At 41.3% G+C, this 20,177-nt stretch overlaps 3 protein-coding genes across 5 annotated transcripts in view; 2 read left to right on the top strand and 1 right to left on the bottom strand.

Annotated features, from left to right (window-relative positions):
* The first annotated feature begins 3,210 nt into the window (after nucleotides 1-3,210).
* LOC130923239 (uncharacterized) lies at nucleotides 3,211-7,661 on the top strand. Its single transcript, XM_057848782.1, has 3 exons — nucleotides 3,211-3,483; nucleotides 3,712-7,294; nucleotides 7,608-7,661. The coding sequence occupies exons 2-3, from the start codon at nucleotides 3,884-3,886 to the stop codon at nucleotides 7,659-7,661; spliced, it is 3,465 nt and encodes a 1,154-aa protein (XP_057704765.1). The 5' UTR covers nucleotides 3,211-3,483; nucleotides 3,712-3,883.
* Nucleotides 7,662-7,840: 179 nt separating this feature from the next.
* On the top strand, nucleotides 7,841-19,551 carry LOC130922911 (uncharacterized). The gene is made up of 6 exons (XM_057848184.1): nucleotides 7,841-9,928; nucleotides 11,223-11,443; nucleotides 11,595-11,691; nucleotides 11,797-12,098; nucleotides 17,750-17,818; nucleotides 19,088-19,551. Exon 1 carries the CDS (start codon nucleotides 8,603-8,605, stop codon nucleotides 9,578-9,580), a length of 978 nt encoding a protein of 325 aa, XP_057704167.1. The 5' UTR covers nucleotides 7,841-8,602; the 3' UTR covers nucleotides 9,581-9,928; nucleotides 11,223-11,443; nucleotides 11,595-11,691; nucleotides 11,797-12,098; nucleotides 17,750-17,818; nucleotides 19,088-19,551.
* slc35f3b (solute carrier family 35 member F3b) overlaps nucleotides 10,302-20,177 on the bottom strand; it is a 156,434-nt gene continuing 146,558 nt past the window's right edge. For all 3 annotated transcript variants that reach the window (XM_057848182.1, XM_057848181.1, XM_057848183.1), the window contains 4 exons: nucleotides 17,741-17,866; nucleotides 14,329-14,521; nucleotides 14,160-14,249; nucleotides 10,302-12,090 (listed from right to left, as the gene is read on the bottom strand). In XM_057848182.1, coding sequence (XP_057704165.1) covers nucleotides 11,861-12,090; nucleotides 14,160-14,249; nucleotides 14,329-14,521; nucleotides 17,741-17,866 — 639 coding nt within the window. In that variant the 3' untranslated portion in view covers nucleotides 10,302-11,860. The remainder of the gene's footprint in view (nucleotides 12,091-14,159; nucleotides 14,250-14,328; nucleotides 14,522-17,740; nucleotides 17,867-20,177) is intronic.

The raw sequence follows: 20,177 nt of genomic DNA on the forward strand, positions 1-20,177 counted from the left end.
GATATAAGCCTTTACTTTTTCCCTTCATTTTGAATCCTGCTGCTTATTGTCCAGTGTGGCTTATTTGTTGGTTCATTTGGCCTAACAGGTAACACTTTATTTGATGGCGTCATCATAAGAACGTAATAATTATGACATGACACTATCATGGGCATTACTGAATGTTTATGACAGATGTCATCCGGCAAATTATGTGACTAACTCCATTTATGTCCAGCTCGGATCTTTAACATCCATTCAAAAGTGAGATAATTAGCGTGGTGACATTAACTGATATCTGTTATAAGCATTAATTAATGCTCATGACAGCGTCATGTCATAATTATGATTGTCTAATGACAGTCTTATGGCGCCGTTGTCAAATAAAGTGTTACCAAATACCATAACTAGCAATTAATGAAACAACTGGAACAGTAACTGAAGAAATAATTAGCACAGAGCATGGATTTTGATCACTATTTACATCTGTAGCACTGCGACGCATGCTAGGAGGCATGTTGGAAAACAACAGTGCTGACAGCAGGTGGCAGCAGAGGTTGACTGTCTCCTCCAAGGGAGGAGTGATGGCCAAATGAAGCTTTTTGAAGCAAAGAGGCTTTGCTCAAAGTTTCATGATGGTTCATTTGGTCATATGACAGTCGTATTGTGCCGCTGTCAAATAGTGTTACTGGTTAATATCTTTCAGTCTGACTATCTCATAATACATTGTGGACAGCTGTGGCTTAAAGTCCAATGCGGCTTATCTATGAACAAGTTCCGTTTTCGTGCCAAATTTGGTGGGAGGCGGCTTATAGTCAGGTGCTTATAGTCCGAAAATAGAGTAATTGAAAGAAAAAATGAAATTAAAAAAAAATCATATGCATGTGTAAAATTTATTTTTTCCGCCAGTTGTTTCATATATTTGGTTTTCGGTTTCAGCCAAGAATTTTGCTTTCGGTGCACCCTTTTTATATATATGCTGTATCTGTTTGTGGTAAATAATAAGAGAAATATTGTAATTTTACCTTCTGAAAATAATACTGCTTCGAAAAGACATCTTTCTTATTTTGGTTTACACCACTGCAAACTACCACCATTGTAATAAACTCATTTTCAATACATTTAGGGAATGTCAATTATTGTTACAGCTCCCGTACTGGCTTTCAGAGCATAGACTTCAAAACTCTATTGACAAGACACTTCGTCATTCTTTGCGTCACGCCTTACCATAGGGGGTTCATTTGGTAATAGTCATTAGAAGACTGCAAATGCTCATCTCCAAGCCGGATTTAAGCTTGGATTTTTGAATAAGTACGAAAGCTGTGCCACATACAAACAAGGATTGTCTCAGGAGTGATTTGTTCGAGGACTCAAGGTAATTATGATACTTTTTGCACCATGCATTTTTAAACATTGTGAAAAAAATCAATGGGAGAAATCAGCCGCTACTGCATTGGCATCATAGTTCACCATATTTACTTATAATAAACGCAGTTTTTTGCTTTTAACCAAGAATCCAGACTGTTTCACGTCCATATCTATGAAGAATTTTGGGATTTAAGCATTTATTCACAATAAAAAATTAATTTTAAAATTTATTTCACCAGAAAAGCTCTGTTTATGTCAGGCGGCCGCTAGCCTCAGTAACAGAGTAGCATTGTACCTCGATATATTTACGTAAAATAAACGCTAACTGCACGTTTTTTTTTTTTTTTAGGGCTGTCAAAATAATCGCATTAACGGGCGGTAATCCATTTTTTAAATTAATCATGTTAAAATATTTGACGCAATTAACACACATGCCCCGCTCAAACAGATTAAAATGACTGCATAGTGCAATGTCCACTTGTTACTTGTGTTTTTTGGAGTTTTGTCGCCCTCTGCTTGGGTGCGACTGATTTTATGGGCTTCAGCACCCATGAGCATTGTGTAATTATTGACATCAACAATGGCGGGCTATTAGTTTATTTTTTGATAAAAAATTTTACAGATTTTATTAAAACGAAAACATTGAGGGGTTTTAATACAAAATTACTATAACTTTCGATAACTTGTACTAACATTTTTAACACTTTTAAGAACTACAAGTTTTTCTATCCATGGATCGCTTTAACAGAATGTTAATAATGTTAATGCCATCCTGTTGATTTATTGTTACAATAAACAAATACAGTACTTATGTACTGTATGATGAATGTATATATCCATCTTGTGTCTTATCTTTCCATTCCAACAAGAATTTACAGAAAAATATGGCATATTTTATAGATGGATGTCGATCTGTTATTAACTCGATTAAAAATTTTAATCGTTTGACAGCCCTAGTTTTTTTTTTTTTTTTTTTTTTGCATTTAACCAAGAATCGAGACTGTTTTACCTTCATATGTATGAAGAATTCGGGGATTTAAGCATTTATTCACATGAATTTTCGCCAGAAAGCTCTGTTTACATTAAGCGGCCGCTAGCCTCATTCGCTAACACAGAAGCATGGTATTTCAACATATTTACGTAAAATAAACGCTAACTGCTCGGTTTCTTTGCTTTTAACCAAGAATGGAGACAGTTTTACGTACATATCTATGAAGAATTCTGGGTTTTAAGCATTTATTCACAAGCATTTTCGCCAGAAAAGCTCTGTTTACGTCAGGTGGCCGCTAGCCTCATTCACTAAAACTATATAACTAACTTTACCACTGTATAATGACGATAAAGGGCTATTCTATTCTATAATAAGTTGTGATAGCATATAGAATTTATTAATAATCAATTTATAAATTATATATAATTGAATCTGCATGTTTTCATCAAGTATTAAGTTTCTGATGTGAAAATTGAGTGATTTATTAGCTGTTGAAAAAACATTAAGTTGCTATCTTGGGCAAAAACCTATACGATATGTCAAATATTGCTATTGATCCTGAAAATATAGGTGATTATATCTGCATTTGGTGATTTTTGTGTATGTAGTGTAAAATCTGAGAATTTTATAGCCATTTTAAGTTTTGTTATACTTATACAAAAAATAATTAATAGGGATTTTAGGGAACAACTTTGAATTTTTTGATGCCGCTGCTTATGGAGACTCATATATGGCTAAGGTAGGTGCCTGTTTTGGTTTTAGGTCGGTAGCAGCTTTGGTTGTGAAAATATTTGAAGTTTTTGAAAATAGGGCCCCTACGGATTGGCCCTGCGCCCAGTATCATTTCAATATATTATGAAGTCTGTTATGTCCTCTGGTCTTATGTTGACTACTTTTTGGGTTTAATTTCTTTCTAAGATTGTACATTGTTCATCCGTCCACAGGATGTCGCTATTCTAACTCAGAATCTTAAGTTTTTCTTTGGTATTGCTGTTTGCGCTCGGCTTCCCCTAGTGGCGACTTGCTGTAAGCAGCAGGCAGAAAGAACTTTTTATTTCAGTTGGAAAAGAGGCCTTGAGGTGTTAAGACGTTGCACACCTCCTCTGCACCATACATCGTTGGGAACCCTTGACAAAACAAAATCTGTAAGTTTGTACGTTTTAACAGTGGGTTAGATGTAATTTTGGTGTGTCTATTCTGTTATTTTGTTGTTATTTATGTGGCGCGAACCCACACGTTTTTGTGCTAAGCTAAAGTAGCCACTTCATTTCATTTGCTCATAATGGAGCCAGTTTTCTGTTATTTACATAAACATGTTATTGTATAGAACCTTTTATTTTGTGTATAACATTGGTGTTTTATGTATGTTTCAGTTTTACCACACACACACACGCACACGCACGTTCACGCGAAGAAATAAATGAGAGGAAGGAGTTTGGGCCTCCATTTTTCTTTGTTGGTTTAGCTCGCTGCCAAAGTCGAGTAGCCATACGCTCGGCTGAGGGCAGAAGAGTAAAAAGATTTTCAACACATCAAGCACCCAAGATGTCTCAGCAAGAAGTTTCACCACCTATCAGCCAAGTGGTCACCAGGTCGGAGGCCAGTCATTCTCATTCTTCACGCCGGTCCAGAACGAGTCAAGCTGCTGCACAAGCACGAGCAGACGCCGAAGCTGCCTACGCCAGAGCACGGTACGCCAAACGCCAAATCGACATGGAGGTCGAGAAGGCACGCATCGAGGCAACACTACACGCTCTGAAGACGGAAGGTGAAGCAGAAGCAGCGCTCGCCGCAGCTAAAGTTTGGGAGGCGACTTTCGAAGAAGAGGAGCGCGCCAAAGTCGACCTCAGCGAGCAAGGGGTATTTTCCAAGACACCCCCCTCCATCAGGCGTGCACAAGAGTATGTGCATGCTCACTTTGACGACCAGCGTGTCCAAGCAGATGGCACACAAACGCCAAACAATGAGCACCTGGTTAGGCACAATGACTCTCAACAACCAGAAAATAGCCCAAAATCAGCTGGTGCTTTTCCACATGTGCGTCACATCGACATCGCTGACGAAGAGCATCTCCAATCTCATCGTGGGAGAACGGACATCTCACACCAGCCTACACCTTCAGCAACCCCACAAAGTGAACTGTCCAATTTAGCAGCCTATCTAGCACGGCGTGATCTGCTGACATCGGGGTTCAAGGTTTTCGACAACCGGCCAGAGTCCTACCTGTCCTGGAAGTCCATGTTCTGCAACGCGACGGAAGGCCTCAATCTCAAGCCCAGCGAAGAGCTCGACCTTCTCACCAAGTGGCTCGGCGGGGAGTCTCTTCAACACGCTCAGAGGATCAGGGCGGTCCACGTGAGTAATCCACAGGCAGGTCTCCAACGTCTGTGGCAGCGGCTAGACAAGACTTATGGCTCTCCAGAGGTAATTGAATCCTCACTCTTCCAACGGTTGCAGACTTTTCCAAGAATCTCCAACAAAGACACTCACTTACTGCAGGAGCTTGCTGATCTTCTGTTAGAGCTATCGTATGCCAAAAGTGAAAGTTATTTGCCGGGTCTTAGCTTTCTCGACACACCAAGGGGCATAAACCCGATAGTTGAAAAACTCCCATATGGACTCCAGGAGTCATGGGTTACACAAGGTACCAAATACAAAAGGGAAAACGGTGCAGTCTATCCACCTTTTTCGTATTTTGTGCGGTTCGTAAATGACTACGCTGAAATGAGAACAGACCCTAGCTTTATGTTACAGTGTTCAAACGTAATAAATCCAAGGGTTGATAAGACATCAGTAAGACGAGACAAATACAGAGTTCCATTGGCGGTGAATAAAATAGAGATCAGTCCGGCTAAATTGACAGCACCCGATCCAGACAAACAATGTCCTATCCACCAAAAACCACATTCACTCGTCAAATGCAGGGGGTTTAGAATGAAAACACTAGACGAAAGAAAGAACATTCTCAAAGAGCACGCCATTTGTTTTAAATGTTGTGCGTCCACAAATCACAGGGCTCGAGACTGTAAAGCTATTATCCAATGCTCAGAATGTGATAGCGATGCTCATGTGTCTGCCATGCATGTCGGTCCACCTCCATGGACACCTCAAGACTTTAATCCCCCAACCCAGAGTCACGGCGGGGAGTCTGAGGGCCCAAATCCTGTGAACACAGCCAGTTGCACAGAAGTATGTGGGCAAGGCGTAAAAGGAAAATCATGCTCAAAGATCTGTTTAGTTAATGTATATCGCCGAACTTCTCCAGAAAAGAAAAAGAGGGTATATGCCATGTTGGATGATCAGAGCAATTCATCCTTAGCCAGATCTGCGTTTTTTGACATGTTTAATGTGCAAAGTACCATATTCCCATACACCATGAGAACATGTGCAGGTTTATCAGAGACACGAGGTCGCAAAGCTGATGGCTTTGTTGTAGAAGATGTAGATGGTAAGGTCTCCATGATGCTGCCTACAATAACAGAATGTGATCAGATTCCAGATAATAGAGACGAAATTCCCAGCCCTGAGGTAGCAGCAGCTCACCCTCATTTGCGATCAATCGCTTCACAGATTCCTCCTCTCGACCCATCGGCAGACATTCTTCTGCTCCTGGGAAGGGACATCATTCAGGCTCATAAAGTTCGTGGTCAGGTAAATGGGCCAAACAATGCACCTCATGCCCAGCGTCTCGATTTAGGATGGGTTGTCATAGGTGATGTCTGTCTCTCTGGAGCTCATAAACCCACATTGAACTCATTTAAGACGAACGTTCTAAACAGTGGACGTCCCACGTTCCTCAGTCCTTGCGAAAACACAATCGTTATCAAAGAGAAATACACCAAAAACGATCCACTAAACACACAAGCGGAACTAGGACAACATATTTTCCAACAAACAACAAATGACGACAAAGTTGCACTTTCGGCAGAAGATGCGTTGTTCCTAGACATTATGCACAACAACTTTGCTAAAGATGAGGCGAATAACTGGGTAGCTCCACTTCCATTCCGCTCACCTAGGCGGCGCCTACCTGACAATCGGGAGCAGGCCTACAATCGTTTAATGTCGCTCCGCAAAACGCTGAGAAGAAAACCTGAAATGAGAGCGCATTACGCTGAGTTTATGGAGAAAATATTCAGCAAGGGCCATGCCGAACCAGCGCCCGCACTGGCGCCAGATCAAGAGTGCTGGTATCTCCCTAGTTTTGGCGTTTACCACCCGCAAAAGCCAGAAAAAATTAGGGTAGTCTTTGATTCGAGTGCTCAACTTGACAATGTTTCTCTCAATGACGTGCTCCTCAAGGGACCAGATCTTAACAACACTCTCGTAGGAGTTCTGATGCGGTTTAGGTCCGACCCATACGCCGTTATGGCAGATGTGGAGCATATGTTTCACAACTTTGTAGTACGAGAAGACCACCGTAACTACCTTCGTTTCTTGTGGTTCCAAAATCATGACCTTGATGGAAAAGTGCAAGAATTTAGGATGACTGTCCATGTGTTTGGTAATTGTCCTTCCCCATCAGTCGCCATCTTTGGACTGAAAAGAACAGCCATAGAAGGAGAAATGGAATTTGGCAGTGACGCAAAAGAATTCATTGAACGGCACTTCTATGTAGATGATGGGCTAAAGTCATTCTCTTCCATAGAGCAGGCCATTGATGTTCTTAGTAGGGCACAGAAGATGCTGGCTCAGTGTAACATACGCCTGCACAAAATCTCATCCAATTGTCCTCTCATAACAGGAGCCTTTCCAACCGAAGATCGTGCTGTAGGCATGCAAGGTCTTGACATTGGGCAGACTACCCCACCAATGCAGCGCAGTTTGGGCTTAGGATGGGAGCTGTTGACTGACCAATTCAAGTTCCAAGTAAGAGTAAATGAAAGGCCGTTCACAAAAAGGGGAGTTCTGTCAGTTATCAACAGTGTGTTCGACCCACTTGGTTTTGCTATTCCAGTAATCGTAGGGGGTAGAACCATACTCAGAGACATTTCCACAAATGTTTCAGAGTGGGACACTGAACTGCCAAAAGACAAATTAGAACAGTGGCAAAAGTGGAAAAGTTCCCTCGGACACCTACAACATCTTGAAATTCCCAGAATGTACACTTCAATACCGCTGTCTGCAGCCCAAAGAATAGAGATTGACGTTTTTTGTGATGCTTCCACAAAAGCCGTAGGTGCGGTAGCATACCTCAAACTCACAAATGAGGACGGACACAGCGAAGTGGGATTCCTCCTCGGCAAAGCACGTTTAGCTCCTAAACCAGACATCACCATACCCCGACTTGAACTCTGTGCAGCAGTCCTGGCCGTGGAAGTAGCAGAGTTGGTTCTAGAGGAGCTGGATGTCACAGTCGATCAGGTGAATCTTTACACAGACTCAAAGGTAGTGCTTGGGTACATCTCAAACACCAAGAGACGCTTTCACGTTTATGTGCACAACAGAGTCGAACGCATCAGGCGCTTTGCACAAACTCACCAGTGGCATTACGTGCCCACACACTTAAATCCGGCAGACCATGCCACACGAGCGTTGCCCGCTGAGCAGCTCTCCAGCTCCACCTGGCTCAGAGGCCCAGCTTTCCTCTCCAGGTTGGACCAAAGTCAAGTTCGAAGTCAAACCTTCGATCTCATAGACCCAGAGACTGACTGTGAGTTGCGTCCTGAGGTAACAACTTGCACTACCACCCTATCAAAAGGCCAGTTTAATAGTGCCAGATTTGAAAGGTTTTCAAGTTGGAAGGTGCTGCAAAAGGCTATTGCCAAACTCCAACATATAGCTCAATCATTCAAGAACAACTCTGAGGTTTCCTGTCGTGGCTGGCACAACTGCAACAAACATTTAACTGAAAAGTCACTGCAACTAGCCAAGACCACGATCATTCGCACCGTTCAAAGAGAGGTCTTCGCAGAAGATATTGGATGCATTGAAAAAGGCACAGCTCTAAAAAACTCAAGTCCACTCAGCAAACTGAATCCATTTGTTGACACGCAAGGGCTCCTTAAAGTTGGAGGCCGACTAAAGAAAGCACAGTTGTCTGCAGAAGAAACCAATCCCATACTCGTCCCTGGAAAGCATCATCTTGCTCAGCTCATAATAAGACACTTTCACGAAAAATTATGTCACCAGGGAAGGCATTTCACGGAGGGAGCAGTCAGAGCAGGGGGCTTTTGGATTGTGGGAGGAAAAAGAGCAGTAAGCAGTGTGATTTTCAAGTGCATCACATGCCGCAAATTAAGGGGCAGGCAACCTGAACAGATAATGGCTGAACTTCCTGAGGACAGGCTGTCCACGGACCCTCCTTTCACAAATGTAGGCCTTGATGTGTTCGGTCCCTGGTCCGTTACAGTGAGAAAAACGCGTGGTGCTAATGCAGATGCTAAAAGATGGGCAGTCATATTCACCTGCATGAGTACACGTGCAATTCATATTGAAGTGATTGAGTCAATGGACACATCGTCATTCATTAATGCACTGCGTCGTTTCTTTGCCATCCGAGGTGGTGCCAAACTCTTGAGATCTGATTGTGGGACAAATTTTGTGAGTGCCTGCAAAGAGCTCCAAATAGACAAACTAGGCTGTCACAATGACAAAATAGGCACATTCTTGAAAGACAGTGCGTGCAAATGGCAGTTTAATCCTCCACATGCATCCCATATGGCTGGTTCCTGGGAACGCATGATCGGCGTCACCCGAAAAATCCTCAATGCAATGCTCCTTGAACATCCATATGGGAAGCTCACACATGAAGTACTCGTGACATTGTTAGCTGAAGTCACCGCAATTGTAAATGCACGCCCACTAACGGCTGTTTCTACAGATCCCGAAAACCCAGTCATTCTTACTCCTGCGATGCTACTCACGCAAAAGGTTGGCACACCACCGATTCCACCAGGGCAGTTTCAGTCCGGTGACCTATTCAAAGCCCAATGGAAGCGCGTGCAGTACTTAGCTAATGTTTTCTGGAGTCGTTGGCAGAAAGAATACATCGCAGGCCTGCAGGTTCGTCACAAGTGGAAAACAAAAAAGCCAAACCTTCAAATGGGCAACGTTGTTTTAATGAGGGAGTCTCTAGAACATAGGAATAATTGGCCACTCGGACTGATCACAAAATCTTTCCCAAGTGAGGACGGTAATGTCAGAAAAGTTGAGGTTAAGATTTGCCGAAACGGCGAGAATAGGTTTTACATTCGCCCAATTCGTGAAGTTGTGCTTTTGATGTCTAAGGATAGCATGTAAAACGAGTTGTTGTTTTGTATCGTTCATTAGTTAAGGGCTGACATCTTGCAGATGTCAGGCGGGGAGTGTTATGTCCTCTGGTCTTATGTTGACTACTTTTTGGGTTTAATTTCTTTCTAAGATTGTACATTGTTCATCCGTCCACAGGATGTCGCTATTCTAACTCAGAATCTTAAGTTTTTCTTTGGTATTGCTGTTTGCGCTCGGCTTCCCCTAGTGGCGACTTGCTGTAAGCAGCAGGCAGAAAGAACTTTTTATTTCAGTTGGAAAAGAGGCCTTGAGGTGTTAAGACGTTGCACACCTCCTCTGCACCATACATCGTTGGGAACCCTTGACAAAACAAAATCTGTAAGTTTGTACGTTTTAACAGTGGGTTAGATGTAATTTTGGTGTGTCTATTCTGTTATTTTGTTGTTATTTATGTGGCGCGAACCCACACGTTTTTGTGCTAAGCTAAAGTAGCCACTTCATTTCATTTGCTCATAATGGAGCCAGTTTTCTGTTATTTACATAAACATGTTATTGTATAGAACCTTTTATTTTGTGTATAACATTGGTGTTTTATGTATGTTTCAGTTTTACCACACACACACACGCACACGCACGTTCACGCGAAGAAATAAATGAGAGGAAGGAGTTTGGGCCTCCATTTTTCTTTGTTGGTTTAGCTCGCTGCCAAAGTCGAGTAGCCATACGCTCGGCTGAGGGCAGAAGAAAGTCTATGTTCAGAGTTTGGATTGTATTTCAAATTACCATATTGGCCCGAACATAAGACGGTGTTTTTTGCATTGAAATAAGACTGAAAAACTGTGGGTCGTCTTATATCCGGGGTCTAGACATTATACCCATTCACGACGCTAGATGGCACCAGATATCATTGGCAGAGGATGTTTGTGAGGAGTAATGTTCTGTCGTGACAAATCTCAGCTACTCTCAAGTTTAACCAGTTTGCATTATTTTATTGCAATGTTTTTTTCCTTATTCAGATTTGTTTTAAGACTACAGTCACAGTTAGACTTCACTTTGATGGTTAATGCAGTTATTGCAATATTGTTGTTTTATAACAATAGATTGGTTTATTTACATTTCAAAAACCAGGAGGCATTCATTTACGAATGTGATTGCATTTTAGTTTACATATTTAAATGTTCAGATATTAAGATTTGAATGAGGCAAAATAACATGCTTTTTCCCTCAAATATATCGTTATAATCATTTGTTTCAGATGTACTGTAATTATTTTCTGTATAACAAATAATTTGGTGTTCAAAAGTCTTTTTTCAAACTTGAGTCTTGAAAAAGAGGGGGTCGTCTTATAATCAGGGCCGTCTTATATTCGGGCCAATACGGTAAGTGTCCAGTGAGTCGAAAACGAGAAAAGCGATCAATCAACTGCATAAAAAAGGAGGTGACGTCAAAACTTGCACATTTAACTTGTTCGTGCAAGGGTTAAAAGAGAAAAATACAAAGACGTTGGAGGGTGGGGGGCTCAGTGTAGTTCCATTCACAGTGAATCTCTAATTGCTTTCAGACAAAGTTAACACTAGTTAAACAACCTTTGACAGCAAGTTTGCTGAACCGGAAGTGGTCTTACTTCATAACAATCCAGGCTAATCATGCATTGCACATTTTATTTTTTTAGCTCGCTCAAGTAGACTGCCAGCAAGAACAGCGGGTGTTGCCACCTCGATGTTGAGAGTGGTTCCATCTTAGCCCCAGGAGAGCGCATAAATGCAGGGGTCCAATCAGAGTGGTCCGAGAAAGGCTTGGATGGAGAGAGGTGAAGTAAAAGCATGTCGAGCTCATGCTGAGTTTCACGTCCACCGGGCCTGTTCACACCACACGAGCACTTCAGGTCGGCAGGTGTGAAATACAAGCTGTTATATACAGTGCAAAGGAGGAAGGAATCTGTTGTGACACCTGAGGGCCACTCAGGGCCTCCTCTTAATTTGCAGGCATTCAGCAGTTGAAGGCATTCTTCTTTGGATTGTTAAGCATGTGTTTTGTCTTCAAGCCAGTCAAGTCAACACGGTGCTGACCCTCTTCCTCAAAAGCACTGGCAAGTCTTCCTGGGGAAAGGATGTGATGACCAATGGAAAAATAGGTGACAGGTACAGCTGTAATTTTGTAATACCTGATTATATTTTGAGCAAGAAGGGTACATCTGATTTGAGTCCATACTTCATCTCGATGATGGCAGACAATCTGTTTTGCAGACAAAAGTTCATATCCAAGGAGGATAATAAACATCAAACTGCTTCTCAGATGACATGGTCCCACTCAGCGTGCAAATGTTGACATGGAGGTCCTAGCGCGGCCCCTCCAGGAGGGCCCCCCCTCAGCACTAGCCTCGGCTGGCTCGTCACGTTTGCGCAGTTTGGTGCTGAGGCGGATGATGCCTTGGTCCCAGTCTTCTGGAAGCAGCAGCATGAGGAAACCCAGACAGATAATGGAGACGGCGATGAGGCGCACTGTGTTGAAATTAATCTCACACGTGTAGAAATCCACCACTGGGAAGGTGAGGAGGGAATAAACAGTCATGATGAATTTAGAAAAGTTTCTTGAAAGTCCCCATGTGCCAAAGTGCTGGAAAATTTATACAAACTAATCTACTGTAACAGTACACCTTGAGCTACCTCAAATATTTAGAATAGTAGTGTTGTTTTCGACAGCCCTTTTAATTTTTGTCTAAGTCTTTTGGACGATAATACTTTTTAGTCTTAGTGGCCGTTTACATGGTGACGCTCCGAGAATACGACAAATTTCACGTGTGCATTCATATGGTTACGTATCCATTCATACGATGTCGCAATTCTGCCTGCAAACGATGTAGTATTCATGCTAGGCACAAGGGGGCAGTGCAGTTTTACAAGGCGACAGCCAATGATGCACATTCATGACACCAACAACCTCCTCAGCCCGGAAGACATTATACCCGCCCACTCCAAGCAATGGCATTTTTCTTTTGCTCGAAAAAGCACAGAAATGCAAACATTAAACATATTTACATTAAAAATATAATCAAAACAGTAAATTAAAGCTGACGTTCTGCCATGTTTTCTGTCTTTAATGTTTAGTGGCAGCACTGTGCACGCCCAAAGGGCAGCTTGTCACTTGAGTGACACAGCCAGACACTGCTACGATGCAGGCTAACTCCCAGTGTTGTTAAGCTTACTTTTAAAAAGTAATTAATTACAGTCACAAATTACTTCTCCCAAAAAGTAAGTTACTAGCGTCTAACTCAGTTACCTCAATGTAAGAGTAATTAGTTACTTAGCAAAGTAACTGGCAATACTTTTTATGTTTTAAACATTATTACATGATCCATTCTATAATGTCTTTCACGTCAAATATGTTTATATTAACTGATTGAAATGAACAGTTTTTTTTTTTTTTTTTCATTCCTCCGCCAAAAAAAAAAAAACATAGGTCACAATATGTTAAGTTCAAAGGGTTTTGGGGAAAATACGCCCAAGCCCAATTCTTTACCCTAAACTTAACTAGAGACGGGTGTTGCGGATATTGCGAGAAATAGATTGTAATCTTTGCAATGTTTGGGAGTCATTAAATATTGTGAATCAAGCGTTAAAATGTTAAAATTCCTCCCGTTATTGCATTATTTCCCTTCTGTCCACATTCAACATTTGAAAGTTTTAAAACTGTTTTGTCATTTAAGGTTAGATTCAAGTCAAGATTTTGCCGATTTAGGAGTATTTCAAATAAAAAGCTACTTAGGTTCGCTAGGAAGGTTCGCTACAACAGAGCCTTCCTGAGAAGTCTACTGCTTTAAGATGGCGGCTGTTTACTAATGCTTGGGAGTCTGTCATTTCGTATTTAGTTCTCTATATATGTGCAAACGCCGACGAGTCTGTCCTTTCGCATTTTGTTCTTTATATATGTGCTAATTCCGTTGAATCTGTCCTTTCGCATCTAGTTGTATATAAATGTCATATCTACCATAGCATCATGTGGGCGTAGTATGTTGGCTGTCGGCTGCAGTCAGGTATTATTGGAACTACCTAGCATCGTGTTTGCAATATTCAACCAAAATGCAGTAACGCATTAAGGCACGCCTCAGTAACGGTAACAGCGTTGCAAAGATGAGAAAAGTAATTAAATAGATTACTCACTACTGAAACAAATAACGCTATAAATAACGCCGTCATACTCTAACGCTGTTATTAACAACACTGCTAACTACACATAAAATGTCACACATAGTGAACATGTGACAGAAACTATTGCGCATTTTCGTCTTGTCAGCCAAAAACTGACCTTAGGCTCGTTGTTTTAGTCTCTCAAAACACGATTTCAGCTCGTTATCGTCTTGTCATCGTCATTAAAAAGTGTTCGTTGATGAAATATTTTCATTATTGTCATTGTTGACGAAAGCAACACTGTAGAATAAGATATTATTTGACTCGAAAGTGTAACAATAGTAAAGGTCCCGTGAGAATCTCGGTCTTAAGACTGTTAACACAAACCCTATAAGTACTTTTATGTATTTTCATGGCCAAAGTGGAGTACTGTCACCTTACTGTAACTATTAAAAGCAGTCGTCTTGTACTTAAACACTTACTGGCATTGACGGGAACACTTAAGACGATGCCAAGGGATATAAAAGTGGGATATGTAATGGCAATACCAAAGTTGACCAGGATGTTAAAAGCTGTGTGAAGAAGCAAAATGAGAACAGCAGCATTTAGTGCAATGAGACCAATTTACAATGTTACTGTGATTTTACATACCGAAAAGCAGAGCTGCAACCCCACACAGGTACCCCCAGGGGGTGTCATCAGGCGAGTCAATGTACTCCACTTGGGTAAAATATAGGACAACGGGCAGAATGCTGAGAAAAACAAAGTTGGCTCCACCCACGATGCTCAGAAAAAGCGCCGCCTCCCCGAATTTGGCACTGCCGAGGACCATCTTGAAGAGAACCTGGCAGGAAGAGGAGGAGTTACTCACGAATGCAATGTGAGCTCCTGTGGAGCAACACAGAGGGTGACCTTCATTAAATACAATTCATTAGTTATTCTTGCACTGAGACTCGATTAAGTCTGGCCCCTCTGACACAGTACAGTATATACACTGCTGGCCAAAAGTATTGGCACCCCTGCAATTCTGTCAGATAATGCTCAATTTCAATTATTTAAATTGCAAATGTTTTGATAGTAATATCTTCATTTATTTTGCTTGCAATGAAAAACCTCAAAAGACATTGAAATTTTTTTTAAAATCATTATCGTTTTACACAAAACTCCGAAAATGGGCCTGACAAAGGTATTGGCACCCTCAGCCCAATACTTGGTAGCACAACCTATAGACAAAATAACTGCAAACAACCGCTTCTGGTATCCATCAATGAGTTTCTTACAATGCTCTGCTGGAATTTTAGATTTCTGGTGCCAACTGTTCCAGGTCTGAGATTTGAAGGGTGCCTTCCCAAACTGCCAGTTTCAGATCTCTCCACAGGTGTTCTATGGGATTCAGGTCTGGACTTATTGCTAATCACTTTAGAAGTCTCCAGTGCTTTCTTTCAAAACATTTTCTAGTGCTTTTTGAAGTGTGTTTTGGGTCATTGTCCTGCTAGAAGACCCATGACCTCTAAAGGAGACCCAGCTTTCTCACACTGACTTACATTATGCTGCAAAATTCGTTGGTAGTCTTTAGAGTTCATAATGTCATTCACATGGTCAAGCAGTCCAGTGCCAGAGGAAGCAAAGCAACCCCAAAACATCAAGGAACCTCCGCCATGTTTTACTTTGGGGACCGTGTTCTTTTCTTTGAAGGCCTCCTTTTTTTTCCTGTAACCTCTATGTTGATGCCTTTTCCCAAAAAACTTCTACTTTTGTCTCATCTAACCAGAGAACATTCTTCCAAAACGTTTTTGGCTTTCTCAGGTAAGTTTTGGCAAACCCTAACCTGGCTTTTTATGTCTTTGGGTCAGAAGTGGGGTCTTCCTGGGTATCCTACCATAGATTCCCTTTTCATTCAGACTCTGACAGAGAGTACGGGTTGACACTGTTGTACCCTCGGACTGCAGAACAGCTTTAAATTATTTGGATGTTAGTGGAGGTTCTTTATCCACCATCCACACAATCTTTCGTTGAAATCTCTCGTCAATTTTTCTTTTCCGTCCACATCTAGGGAGGTTAGCCACAGTGTCATGGGCTTTACACTTATTGATGACACTGCGTACGGAAGACACAGGAACATTGAGGTCTTTGCTGATGGACTTGTAGCTCTGAGATTGCCCATGCGTCCTCACAATTTGACTTCTCGAGTCCTCAGATAGTTCTTTGGCCTTCTTTCTTTTCTCCATGCTCAATGTGGTACACAGGACGGAGGACAGAGGTTGAGTCAACTTTAATCCCTTTTAACTGGCTGCAAGTGTGATTTAGTTATTGCCACCACCTGTTATGTGCCACAGGTAAGTAACAGGTGCTGTTAACACTAGAATTTTTCAAAGGGTGCCAGTACTTTTGTTAGGCTCATTTTTGGAGTTTTGTGTAAAATGATAATGATTTTTTTTTCTCCATTCTCTTTTGTGTTTTTTCATTGCAAGTAAAATAAATGAAGATATTACTACGAAAGCATTTGTAATTGCAATCATTTTCTGGGAGGAATTGAGCATTATTTGACAAATTCTTTTGGTCAGCAGTGTACAGTATAACACCATAGGCGGAGTTTAGCTTTCGTGGGAGGCGGGACTAAACATGTTGATGACCCCGAAACGCAGTGTCAGAAATAAAATTAACTTACAATACATATATAAATACATCTTGACAATGTTCGTGTTCAATTCTCGGTTCAAGCTCAGTTGTTGTTGAAGCTTTTGAAAGTTTAAGTTTAAAGACATTCTAAATATCCACCCATCGGCCTCCCTAGGTGTCATTTTGGCTAAGCAAAGCAAAGGACTGTCTCTAAGGTGCTAGTCACATTATCTGTTCGAAGAATAATTTGGACCCATAATGAAATACTTGGCAGGATTCTTGTTCATTTCATTCATTTTGTTGTTTTATTGATTTACAACGTTTATAGACATTTTAACAGCTAAGTCTTTGTTTTGAAGGGGAAGTTCAGATTTTTTTACTTAAGGTTAGGTATTTTTTGACATTAGGTTGACATTAGCTTCGAGTTAGAGGGGGGTTATTTAGTCATTGGAGTCGATTTCAACAAATTCTGCGCAGTTTGCCAGTTATCTGGTAGTTTCAGGGCTCCGGTGTGACTAAGTTAGCGCGAGTCAATGGTGCCTGCTTAGCATTGCAATAAAAAAACAATATTAACAGGTCTAACATGGTAAAATACATTCAAAATGCAGATCATTGATCGAAAGACCCATGCAGACAAAACAGTGTGAGACAAAGTGCTTCGGCCACCCGTGCTCTGTCTGCTGAGGAGTCCCTTTCGTTCCCACAAAAAAATCTGCGGTGAAAAACCGATGAGATATCACTCTGGCCTGCTTGCTGAGACAACGTGTTCCCTGCAGAGCTGCTGGATTACAAATGATGCTGTTCATACTACAATTACTGACATCTAATGGTGAATTTTAATAACACTATCCTGAAAACATAGCCAACACTATTGATTGCTTGTCTCATCGGTGATTCTCATGTGTGCATATGTTGTTTTTTATTGTTATGCTAAGCAGGCACCATTGACTTGCACTAGCATAGCCACTCCGGAGCCCTGAAACTAACAAATAACTGAATAAATAATGGTATGGAATTTGTTGAAATCAACTCGAACGACCAAATAAACCCCCGTTTTATTGTTTTATTTACTGTTTTGACTTTTGTCGAGTTTTTTATTTTATTTTTTTATTTCTTAATGTGATAGTATTGTACTTTCCTGCCTTTTATTTATCATGAACCATGTTTGTTGTTGATGTAAAGCACTTTGTAAAGGTTTTTGTAAAGGGCTATAGAAATATTTTTTATTGATAGATTGATGTCAAAAATTCTGAACTTCCACTTTGAATTCATTTATAGGAAAGTCAATTACTTGAAATGACATTTTTCTTCCACTGGGGGTTTGGGGGCTGTAGATTGTACAGGTGTACCTAATAAAATGGCCAACCTATGTGTATTGCAGCTTGCAAATGAGGGATAACTCATGGATGATTATCACAGAATAAATATGATTAAATATTTCTACCTTGTATAGTGCAGACATGGATGCTGAAGTAACGACCAGAGTGATGCCAATGACCGAGTGACTGTGAAAGCCATCAGCGTAAGTCATCATGACGATGCCCGCTATCGCCAAAATGGCCGCCACTATCTATAGACAGAAGAAGAAGATTAATAACATGGTGTTCACAGCATGGTGACTTTTTGACCGCTGCTGCAGATGGCCTCCACTTTATTGTGATCTAATTGATGTATGAGCTTTATTACAAAGTCAGCAGATGAAGCTCCTGCGGTATTCTCCAAGTTGATTGTCTAGCATTGATTTTCATTGCAAGCCATCACGCCAAAAGCAGGAAGCACACAGTCCTCAAAAAACCCCAAAGTTGTGTGTAATAAATTTGAGAACGTACAGTATGTTTGTACAGGCCTCACTGTAGTAGAGATAGCAAGCAGGCATGGCTCCAGTTTAGTAGATTACGCGTGCATTTAAGAGGTGTCAGGAAGATAAATGGGCTGTGTGTGTTTGTACTTGGCCAAAGCCCCCCTAACATCCCTTCCAGGCATAGCACCTTTGACAAAATGGTTCTCTCAGCACTGCAGGCCGCCTGTCAGTCAAGATGGAACGCTGCCGCTAACTACAAGGTCAACAACCTCATACTTTAATACACTACTTGATTTTGTTTTTAGACATGTCAGCACGTTGTGGGGATCAAAGGGAGATAGGGTCATGACTCCATCTAATCCTGTCCACAACAAGGTTCATATCTATCACTGTATATACAGTATCGTGCACTGTACAGTATATTGACTGAATATAAACTCAATGTAATGTAATTAAATTTACATCATTTAGCATTTGTATCAATTGGTTTCCACGCTTACATCTAAGTATTTAAAGAAATGATAATAATAAAGAAAGAACACGTTTTTGTTGGACTTATGCCCCCTCAAAATTAATGAGTACAGGTAGTCCCAGGGTTACGACGTACCGGACATATGGGATTTCGACTTTAAAATGCCGAAGTCTCGTCCTCCATTCAGCCTCAGCTCGCCAGATCCGCATAGCAATCACACCCGCTTAACGTCAGTGCGCCAGATGCGGCTGGATCAGCACTATGACAGTCCAAATGATAGGTTATGCACTGTTCCGTGGCGGACCTTGCAGACCGGACGTGCTCAAACTCCCGCTTAATGTCAGGGTGCCAGATGCAGCCCAGATCAGCATTATGACAGTCCAAATGATAAGTTACACACTGTTCCGGGGCGGACCTTGCAGACCGGACGTGCTCAAACTCCCGCCTAACGTCAGTGCGCCAGATGCGGCCCGGATCAGCACTATGACAGTTTTACCTTTGTCGCCTTGATTGCACAGATGGGTGAGCCCGGGACCAGATGCCGCTGATCATCGTCAGCAGCTTACTTAAACCGGTCCTTGGCCTGACATCATCGCCAGATCCACAACTGACCAACAACTATGTGACTTTCAGCTAACAAAGAATCTTCTAATCCTCATACTGAGCTCATTTTTGTGTCCGTCCCCCCACCCCCCCCCAAGATCCTGTATTGCTTGCCTGGCAAAACGCCATCCTGCCCGTTCACCTGTTCTATCAACAAACTGCCCACCGGATTCTTCGGACACTATCTAACACTCCCTCTCATCGTCAATGAATTAGGTCCCCCTTTACCCCAGGACTATAACAAAAACAATATGTTGTTTACAGTCTAAAACTGGGTCATCTTTAATATTGAGTTGCTTCTTCCTGTTAAGTTAGTTTGTGAAAAAAATGTTTTATTGTTATGTTGCATTAATATGTTAGCATTAATAAATGACACGAAAAAGAAGTGTTGTCATTATTGCTTTAAATAGACAAATTCAGTGCTATACAAACACATTATAGTATGACACATTGAACAAAATAGACTCAAAATTTAATGCTAGAAAACAGTTTTGATATAAATCTGGCCCAGATTGGGTAACATGTGTGCCATATCCGGGCCATATGTTAATGTCGTTTCTGCTACTTTGGACCCGTTCTGGCCCAAAACTGGTTGTGATCCGGCAAGTGACTCCTTACTGAGTTTGGGACATTGTTCAAAAAGACACTGGGGCGAATCCGTTTTACGAAGTTGGGCCGAAATTTGCAGTACATCTGGCCCATGTCCGCTTCAGCTATATTTTGCTATCTGGTTAATAAGACTGTCTTGCCCTTTGGCAAAATATGTTTTTAATTAAAATCAGGCATGAAAATGGGTCAGGGGTGAAAAAGGTGAGAAGGGTGTGGAGGAAATATGTCCTGGTAGGGCTGTCCCAAACGAGTAATTTTCTCCTGATTAGTCAGCCGACTATTTTTATGATTAGTCGACTTTTTACTAATTTTGCAATTAAATTTTTTGTTGACACTTATTGATTCACAAAAACACTTACATTTTTTATTAAAGTCAAATAAACATGTAAACAATTA

The sequence above is a fragment of the Corythoichthys intestinalis genome, chromosome 10, assembly GCF_030265065.1.
Source record: "Corythoichthys intestinalis isolate RoL2023-P3 chromosome 10, ASM3026506v1, whole genome shotgun sequence".
In the NCBI taxonomy this organism is placed as follows: Eukaryota; Metazoa; Chordata; class Actinopteri; order Syngnathiformes; family Syngnathidae; genus Corythoichthys; species Corythoichthys intestinalis.